Raw genomic sequence first — 10,179 nt, 5'->3', positions numbered from 1 at the left:
TTGTTGTTCTATAGATTTCAGGTTCAGACCCAGTACCTATATGGTAGCTAATAACCATCTGTGACTCCGGTTCCAGGGGACCCAATGCCCTGTTTTAGTCTCTGTGGGCACTGCATGGATATGGTGCACAGATATACATCTATAACATGTTAAAAAATTGTCTGACACATATGCAGGAAGTAACAGGTATCTGCTCTGAATCCACCCCCTTATCCTTAGGTGATCAAAGGAAATATTTCAAACCGACAAATAAAAGACTCGAGGAGTCCATGGGGGCCGTGCATCGGAAGATGGCCAAAGTGATCTCAGGACTGCAGAGCAAAGTCTTGCCACCCATGAGCCCAAAGGTGGTCACGGAGGAGGAAGTGAACCGGATGGTAACGTACCGTAGAGTTTCTCTGTAAGATGCTTAGCTCAGCATCCTTGCCATGACGCTGTTTTTGTTCTTCTAGAACATCAAAGAATCGTTGATTGATATCACGCCAGTCCCTAGCATGTCGGGGCCCATAAAAGCCTTCCACAGCCAGAGAAGTTCTTACATTGCATATGTGCTTCACAGGGCAGGGTTGCATTGGGTAATCAATTACAATAAGAGTTCCTGTCTTAGTCCATTTTCTGTTCCTGCACAGCAGAATGTCAGAGACTGGACAACTTGAAAAGGTTTGTTTTGTCTTGCAGTCGGGAAGCTTAGGAAGTCCCGTGCTGGGCAGCTCCTCCTGGTAATGGCTCCATGCCTAAAGCACCCACGTGTGCAGAGAAGGGGGCGGAACTCCAAGAGAAGCATTAGTTCATTCACTAGCTCTGGCACACAGACTTGTGGGGGACACACCCACATCATGGGACTGAGTGAATAAGCTTACTAAACTTTTCTGGGTGATAGAGAGGTGGAGCCCTGTGAGGTGCCACTCAGTTACAGTCAAATGACAGCTTCCCACAAGCTTCATGGTAATAATCTGTTATCCGTGCGTGGGCAAGAATTGTTTTTTATAATTTTCAGGACACAGAGCATTAAAAAAAAGAATGAATGATATCTGAGAAAATACATAGTTCTCTTTTAAAATAAAGCTAGGTATATTTCTAATATGAAAATGATGATGTACTAGAAACTGGATAATGATAATGTAGAAACCGGTTACAAAACCAGCCTGACGTTGGCAATGATGCTCCCTACACTTTAAGCAGGATCTCAAGCTACATTCTAACTAGAAAAAACAAACTCAGCTTTTGCCTCTCCTGGTTGCTGGTACATATCTATATGAGGCCTCTCGCTCTTAAGATTTTGTTGCTTGAATTTGAACCACACTATTGCTGATACCTCTTAATAACCCAGCTCATCCCATCTGCGTTCCAGTCAAAAGGAAGTTAAAGCCAAGTTGAAGACTAGGTCAGAAATGGATCTTCATTTGAATGTGTTCAGTTACAGATCCCGGGCATTGTTGAAGAGTTCTAGCCTCAAACCCGAACGAGCTGAATGACGCACCCCAAGCTGTTCTAGTCAGTCTTGGCTTCCTTGCTGCTAACAATCACCACCCCCCATCCCCCTCCCCACCCTCCCACCCCCCTCCCCCCCAGCCTCCCCACCCCCCCCACCCCCCATCCCCCACCCCACCCCCACCCCCCCGCACATGTAAAGTAGGCCTGGAACAACAAGACCTTTCTAGAACCACAGCCAGTGCATAACAGTGAGAGGGTACGGGGTAGCCGATTCTCTGCTGGGATAGTTTTATTTAGGTGACAAATTACGTGTATTTTCTCATAAAATTGGTAAGTGTTGAAGAATCTGATTCAGGTGTGTGAATGTGATTGGCTACAAGATCCGGACCCACGCAGAGCTTGCTTCTGAACATGTCACGCATTTCTAAATGACTGGATCATACCTCTATCTCTAATTAGGTAAATTAGCTCATTTGTGATGTAGTCTAGTTAAGCACCCCAGTGCTATGTTTGTCTGACCTGTTGGTTCAGAAGCAGAGCCTTTAGCTCTCAGCATTAATGTCTGGGAGGGGCTTTTTTAAAAAAATGTGTGTGTGTTTTTTTTAATATTTTTTGTTTGTTTTGTTTTTTGGGTGTTCTTTGGACAGATTCCTGTGCAGTTCCTTGACTCGTTTTCTCTAGGGTTCCACTGTGTGCTTCTTTCAAAACCCAAAGAGATGTGCTAGTGTATGTCACTTCCAGTTGCTGTACAAAGACCTCCGAAGTGCATGGGATTTCTCTTGTATAATTTAGTTATCATCAATATTTTATAAGGGAACTTAGTGGCATCCCACAATCACCCTGAGAGCTGCACATACAAATTATTCATCATCAGGTGCCTAGGAGAACAGTTCCTCAGCACCACCATGGTTGAACGGGGCTCTTATTTGAATTCTAGCTGACGCCCTCAGAGTTCCTGAAGGAGATGTCCCTCACTACGGAGCAGAAATTGGCAAGTACAAGAATTATTTGCCGACCACAGATCATCGAACTCTTGGACATGGGAGAAACAACCCATCAAAAGGTACATCAAAGGCTGGAGAGTTAGCTGTGCGGTTAAGAGGGATTGTGGCTCTTCTAGAGGACCGGGGTTCAGTTCCCAGCAGGCACCATGTCAGGCCACTCCCAACTGCCTGTGACTTCCACTCCAAGAGATCTAATGCCCTCTTCTGGCCTCTGCAGGCATTGTGCCCCACCCCACATGGACATAATTAAAAATCAGAATACAATCTTTTTAAAAATCACATCAGGCGGGACATAGACCACATCAGTGTTCAGAACGACAGATGATAAATAGAAAGTAGTGGTTCTGGGCTGCTTCCCTTCCTATCTGTTGGTCTCTAGGATGTGGCAGTAAAGTCATTATACTTAATAAGAGCAAACCTTTTTTAAATCACTTCTGACTAATTCTACCCCCTATTTAGTTACTTCTGATCAGTATTGTATACAATTGTTTGCAGGCTAAGAGCAATTCCAAGGTTTATATCAGCCAAGCCCAATTAGGTTATTTCTTTTGAGTCAGAAGCCATCCTTCCTTCCCTGCACTGTCCACTAATAAAGAATGGGGAGGGGGAGGGTTAAGTGTTTGCTGCCGGATTTTAGCCCATTTCCAAGAAACTTTCAGACTAAAAAATAGCGGTGTTTCACATTTCTGTATTTTAGAGTAGGCTATATGTTCTTGCCTTTAGGGACAAATAATTATTTAAAAGAGAAGAAGAAAATGAAGAACTTGGGACTGGACAGATGGCTCAGTGGTTAAGAGTGTTTCTTTTGCAGAAAGAGAGTCACTTCCTGGCACCCCTGTGATGGCTCATAACCATCTACAGTTCCAGAGATCCACTGCCCTCTTCTGGCCCCTGTAGACATTGCATACGCATAGAGCACATACAGGCAAAACACTCATACACATAAAATTAAAACTAATCATTGTTTTTAAAGATCTCATTTCCTACTTTTTAGCTAATTTCTTAAGCCATATGCCTCACTTTCCTGCATAAATTATATGTTGAGTCTCCACCGCTGGGACTACTGCAAGTGGGTCCCCCTCAAAATCCCAGCTCTTCCTGTGTTGTCTGAGCTGCACTCCCCATGGAACTGGGTCTCTGAAGACTTTGCTCTTACTGTCTAGGGCCTACAGGACCCCACTGTTCTTAGCATCACTGTATTTGCTGATGACGTCTCCCCCACAGCAAACACCCTTTGCATCTGAGCAGGAACAGCGTTTCCCAGAGCCGACACCTCCTCCTGTGGTTTCTTTCCTCTCTTCCGAGGGGCCTGGCCGAGCAGACTGGAATTGTTGGTACGGTTAATGTAGCCCCGTTGGGTGTATTGCACCAAGCAGTGCTGTGAAGGAGGAGAGTACCAGGTCGCTTTATGTCCCTGCCCACTCCCCCCAGCTCTCTTGGTCGTTTCCGTGTGTCCACTGGATTCGAACCATTCTCTTCATGCTGAGGGCCATCTACCTCTCTTGATTCCTTCTAGATGAACTTACAGATCTTGGCTGCATGTCTCTGATCCTGTTTGCATATGACCCTCTCAATTTAACTGCAGGTTTCTTTCCCACCCATTTCTAAAGTTGAGGGTTTTCCCTTTAACAGCCCCATGGGTATTTTTACTTGACGATCTTCTGGCATCAGATGATGCTCTGATAATCTGAGAGGTTGGCTCAGCCCTCACTCCACTAGCACAGTCACACTCCTAGCTGCACCCTCAGACTGTGTGTCCTTCATTCATGCTTAGGACTTTGCTCAGACATGACTGGGTCTTCCCATGCCACCGTTCTCCTTGTTTTATCTGCGGGAAGTTTCTTTCTTAACGTTTCAGCCATTTTGATGCTCCTGTGAGGTTTTACTGCCCTTCCCCATCAGGAGCATCAATTATGGATGCATTGGGCCTTCCTTGTCTGCTTTTCTCCTTCTGGCATTTCCTCTCCAACCCACTTTTCACTCTGTGCTCATCTGCTTTATTGAAGTGACACTGGGCAGGCTGCCCTCTGTGTCCCTTCCTTTGCATTCTGCGTCCGTCTCTCTTATGTCCAGTCCAGTGGACTCTGCTCAGCTCCAGTCATCCGAAGCCGTGTCTCTCTTGTGAACCTTGTAATCCATAAGTGTCGGATAGATTACACTGACTGTGCTTTCCCGACGTTACTTCTGGTGGAATCTTCCTTCTTTCCTTGAAACTCTCCTTTCTCTCCTAAATTCATTCCTAGATCAGAGTCTCTCAAATGTTTGTTGACATGTGACCCCCTTTTGTCTGAAAAAATATTAAGTTGACCATGATCATGTAGGCATAGAAGATAGGTCTGTAAAACAGACCGGGGAAATGGCTCTGTAGGTAACATGCTTGCTGCACAAACATGAGGACCTGAGTTCTAATCTTCATCCCCCATGTAACAACATGCATGGTAGCACAGTCTATATTCCCAGTGTTCCTTCTTGGTGCTAGGCGCATGATGATCCCCAGAAGTCGTGCGTGGGCCAGCTAGCCTGGAATGTGCATGAACAAACCAGGGACCCCCCTCTGCCCAAAACAAGGGGGAAGACAAGAACTGATACCCCAGAATTTCTTCTCTCGTCTACACATGTGCCATCCACATGCAAGCAAACACTAAACACACACACACACACACACACACCCCTCTCCATATACTAAAAAAAATTTAAAATCAAATACTTTTAGAAAAGAGAGGTATACAAAACAAACATCTGATAATTAATGATAAAGAATAGATTATAAAACAACCTCTTGCCATTTTATCATTCCCTTTGATTTTCACATTTATTTATTGTGTGTGCACATGTGCGTGCCTAATCCTACAGCATGTGTGTGGAGGTCAGAGGTCAACTGGTGGGAGTCAGCTCTCTCCTTCTGACTAGTGGGTCCCTGAAATGGGCCATAGATCCCAGGCTTGGCAACAAGCACCTTTACCCATTTAACCATCTTGCTGGCCCCCAATTTTAATCATTTATTAAATATGGAAGCAAATTTACATACTAATGAGATGGATGTGCCTGTTTATTTTTCATTAAGTATTAATCTTGGTTAAATACACTGCAAATGGAGAGGATCATCAACCTTTTTCAGAGCTGATTGATATTTTGGTATCTTAATCCCCAGTGTTCAGATGCTGCTTTTCAGAAATACAAAGCACAAGATGACAGAAACCTGTTTACAGCCATCCAGAAACTGCTGGAAATTCTTATATGAATTCTAACCCCAAAATCATTTAACTTTTTTTTTTTTTAATGAAACTCAAATCAGCCACAGAAAGACAGATTTTAAAATCATGCAGTCTGGCTCAGAAATGCACTATTTTGACACTTCTGTGATGAGGAGTGATTGCGGGAAAATATTACAGGTCTTCCTTTTCTGTAAGTAACCATTTCTAAAGGAACATTTCTAAAGGAACACTGTATGTCCCATAAAAGCATTGTAATTCATAGCGTAGAATAGTGTTTTCAGGCCGCCTTTGCTGTCCTAGCAACAGCAGCCAAGGTGTGATGCATGGGCAACCGTCTCATTAGTATGCATGGCGTGTTTAGAGCTGAGACTGCAGTAAAGTCGGGAGATACAGCATAGGCCATGGCTGCCAGAGACACCTTGGGTTCATTATGTGTTTGATTTTGAATTAATTTGGGGTCATGCACTTAGAAAACTTTTACTGTCCACAAGTTTTTAATGACCCATTATATTCAATTATGTGATCCCCCATATGAGGTCATGACCTGTGTCTTATGGGCAGTGGTGGCGCATACCTTTAATTCCAGCACTTGGGAGGCAGAGGCAGGCGGATTTCTGAGTTCGAGGCCAGCCTGGTCTGCAGAGTGAGTTCCAGGACAGCCAGGGCTACATAGAGAAACCCTGTCTGGAAAAAACAAAACAAAAACCAAACCAAACAAACAAACAAAAGAAACTGCACCCTAGGCGACTCTTTCTAGGGAAATGGCATCTTTGATCTTCTTCTTTTGCTTCTTATGTACAGATTTAATGTTGATGGTGCTGGAGAGGTGCACCGGGCGCCTCCCGTCTGCTTGGTAACTGTGTTTCCACTGAGTTCCATTCGCAGTCCACATGTTTCGAGTCTGATAGTCACATTTGTATTGCATGCTCAAACTTGATGTGTTGGAGATCCAAATGTCGACTCGAGCTCTGCCTCTTAAAGGCTGTGTTTCTTCTTTTGCCTCAGATAGTAACTACATGAAAACGCTTGTTTTCCAAGTGTTTCAGAGTTATCCCTGACCTCTCTCTCTCTCTCTCTCTCTCTGTCTCTCTCTGTCTCTTTCTCTTTCTCTCTCTCTGTCTCTCTCTGTCTCTCTCTGTCTCTTTCTCTTTCTCTCTCTCTCTGACATGTGTATGTGTGTATGTGTGTTATATATGTGCATGTCTGTACCTACATGTGTATGTGTGGTATACATTGTATGTGCACATGCGTGCACATGTATGTAGAGATTGCCATGGGTTCTTGATTCTCCACCTTACTGATTCATCAAGGCAGGGCTTCTCACTTGAACCCAGAGCTCCCCGATTTAGTTAGTCTAGACATCTGGCTTATCCTTGGGACCACTCCTCTCTGCCTTCTGAGTGCCGATGTTACCATGTCTGCCCAGTGAGCAACAAGTGCTTGATCCCCTGAGCCATCTCCCCCGCCCTCTACTTCTCTGTTTCTATCTTATCCCCCGTTACCACAGAGCAGCATGACTGAGGTTCAAAGATGGCGAGATGGATCAGTGGGTACAGGAGCTTGCCACCAATGACCTCAGTTCAATTCTCAGGTCCCACATGGTAGGAGAGAATCAACAAGCTGGTCACATCACAGTAAGCACATGTTTGCGCACGCACACGCACACACATACACACACAATAAATGCAATTAAAATGTAAATGAGATCATGTTACTCCCACACTTAATACTACCGGTGATTTCTATTACTCTCACAAAATCTAAACTTGACCCCTGGATTCTAAGGCTTGACTTCATCCACCCTGCCTTCCTCATGTCTCCTTCTCTTTCCTCTCCAGTGCGGCTCTTACCTCCTAACTATCCTTCCTTCCTTATTCCTTACAAGTAGTTTGAATAAAAATGGCCCCCATAAGGCCATAGGCACTATTAAGAGGTGTGATCTTGTTGGAGCAGATGTGGCTTTGTTGGAGGAAGTGTGTCACTGGGGTCTGGGCTTTGGTGTGGCGTTCTCTTCCTGATGCCCATGGATCCTGATAGAGAACTCTCAGCTGCCTCTCCAGTGCTGTCTTCCTGCATGTCGCCATGCTTCCCGTCACAACGATAATGGATTAAACCTCTGAACTGTGAGCCAGCCCTAATTAAATGTTTTCCTTTATAAGAGTTGCTGTGGTCATGGTGTCTCTTCACAGCAACTAAAAACAACCCTAATTAAGACACCCTTCTTCACATGAAGAAACAGTTCCCATGAGACAACGGGGAGATTGGTTGCCCTGATAGAAGGAAGCTGTGGGAAAGGCTCCCCGAGCTAGACAGATGTCTGAAGCAAAGGTTTGGAAAAGGGCATTCCAATTAGAAGGACGGGTAAGCGCAAAGCTGGGGAAGGGTGACACCTCATCCTCATCCTCATCCTCGTGAGGACAGGGCCATTGGTGGCTCTGTTCACTCCGCTGTGCTCAGCATGTGGAAAGGAACTTGACACGCTGGAAACTCGGAGTCTATTGAAGGCAACTTGTACTTTCACCTCTTCTAGCTGCTATGCCTGCCCTGAATCCTTGAATATTTGTTTCGTGCTTATTTTTTGTAACTTTCTCCCTATGGTATGTTTTAAAGTTTGGCGAAATGGTAGGGTTTAGATTTTCACTGCTTTGTGGGGCTGGGGGCGTAGGTCAGAGGTAGAGCACTACTCTAGCCTGCTCTAGGCATAGGGTCAGTCCCCAGCACCACGGAAAATAAGCAAGCACATAGATTTTTTCATTCCTCACTGGCAATAATTTTCTGGCACACATTCTTTATTCAAGAGCTGAGGAGATGGCTCAGTAGGTAAAGTGGTTGCCATGGAAGCCCCTCCCCCCCACCCCCCACCCCCGGGACCTGAGTTCCCATCCCCAACAGTCATGGAAAAGCCAGGTTCAGATGCATGCATCTGTAGCTGAGAGATGGGGAGGCAGAGACAGGTAGATGGGTGGAGCTCCTTGGCCAGACAGTCTATCCACGTGGTCCAACTTCGCAAGGAACCCTGGGGAGTGATAGAGGAAAACCCTCAGCATTGACCTCTGACCTGTGAGCCAGGATATACACATATATGTGCACACACACACACACACACCACCACCACCACCACATACACATAAAATTAAAAATTCTTCATTGGTTATGTTTTCTACTTCTTTCTCAATTATTATAACATATATTTATACATGCGTACACATCTTTATGTGTGCATATCCTGGCTCAGTTTATCATTATGATTGTTACTGCTACCCATCTTTGAAGGAAGGGGATCCTACCTGACCTTGCTGTTTTGTGTGTTAACACCAAGCGACATCCTTGATCACTGGGGCTTCTCCATGATTCTCAGTGACGTTTCATGAAGAGCAGATAAACTTGTGCATGCTTTTGGAAGGAAGATAGTTTTTTTTTTTTTTTTTTTAAAGAAACCATGAGTTGCATCTGCGTATTTGTATATATTATGGTTGTAAGCATATTCATATAACCACTGGCCCCCCCACAGAAGGTTACTTATGCCCATTTCTTCGGTCACAGCCTCTCCTCTTTCCTCCAAAAGATTGCCAACCTATCCTTCACACTGTAGATTAGCTTTTCCTTTATGTGAGTGGAAGTGATAAATGTGCCCTTTCTTTTCCAGTTAATTTCCCCCATATTATGATGTTGGTAGTCTGTCTGATAAAAGCAAGTGCCCGGTGAAACTCACAGTAGTACAGGAAGCGATCAGCTGTGCCCAGCCTGGGTCTGCTGTGGGAGCCCAGCTGGTGCACACATCCCACGGATAACCACGTTCTTACTATTATTGTCTGTCTGGCCTACGTTCATTTAGATTGCCCAGCTAGTCACCTACGTCTTTGTCCTCCTTCCCTCCTTCCCCTGCATCTGAAGATCTATAATAATTTTTACCCTTTATGAGAATACCCTTAAGTGTCTTCCTTTGGAAATTGTTAAAAGTATACATTTTGTCTTTCTAAAAGTGTCTTAGCTTCTTTGTTGAGGGAGGTTTTCTAGGGTAGAGAATATTGTTTCTGCAGAAGGCTTTGCTTGGTTGGGTGGCTGGCTGGCTTGGGCTTGTTTTCCTGGACTTTAAATGATATGATTTTCATATCTTTTACACAACTTTTGTTAATTATGTTTATCAGTCAACACTTCTTGTTTCTTGCCTTAAAAGCATCCTCTCCTTTGCCTGTTGGCGTCCCTCACACATTTTTTGCCTCTGCTTGCAGTGGCTGTACACTTATCTACCTGGGTATGGATTTCTTTTTAACCTGACTTGAGTTTCCAGGGCCTCCTGCATGCTTGCCCTGACTCCAGCATCAGCTGTAGAAATCTCTCTGCCATCGATCTGTCAATAATGCCTCCTCCCCACTTACTCCAAACACACCCAGTTCTGCTGCCTGCCAATCTTAGTTCTCTTTTGAATTTTCTATCATCTCCATCTGCCTTCTTGGTCTGAATGTCCTTTAAACCCATCTCTATACCAGAAACCTTTCAGTGGTTGCCACTGTGCAGAATTCCCT

The 10,179-nt window shown here is 44.7% G+C and overlaps 1 protein-coding gene across 1 annotated transcript in view; it reads left to right on the top strand.

The window, feature by feature from the left end:
- Nucleotides 1–254: 254 nt before the first annotated feature.
- The window catches only part of Hydin (HYDIN axonemal central pair apparatus protein), a 325,093-nt gene continuing 315,168 nt past the window's right edge, over nt 255–10,179 (top strand). Inside the window, exons 1-2 of the mRNA XM_052166496.1 lie at nt 255–377; nt 2,372–2,497. Of these exons, the coding sequence (XP_052022456.1) occupies nt 270–377; nt 2,372–2,497 (234 nt within the window). The 5' untranslated portion in view covers nt 255–269. The remainder of the gene's footprint in view (nt 378–2,371; nt 2,498–10,179) is intronic.

This window comes from Apodemus sylvaticus, chromosome 21 (assembly GCF_947179515.1).
Source record: "Apodemus sylvaticus chromosome 21, mApoSyl1.1, whole genome shotgun sequence".
Taxonomy (NCBI): Eukaryota; Metazoa; Chordata; class Mammalia; order Rodentia; family Muridae; genus Apodemus; species Apodemus sylvaticus.
This window is presented reverse-complemented; position numbering and strand designations above follow the sequence as displayed.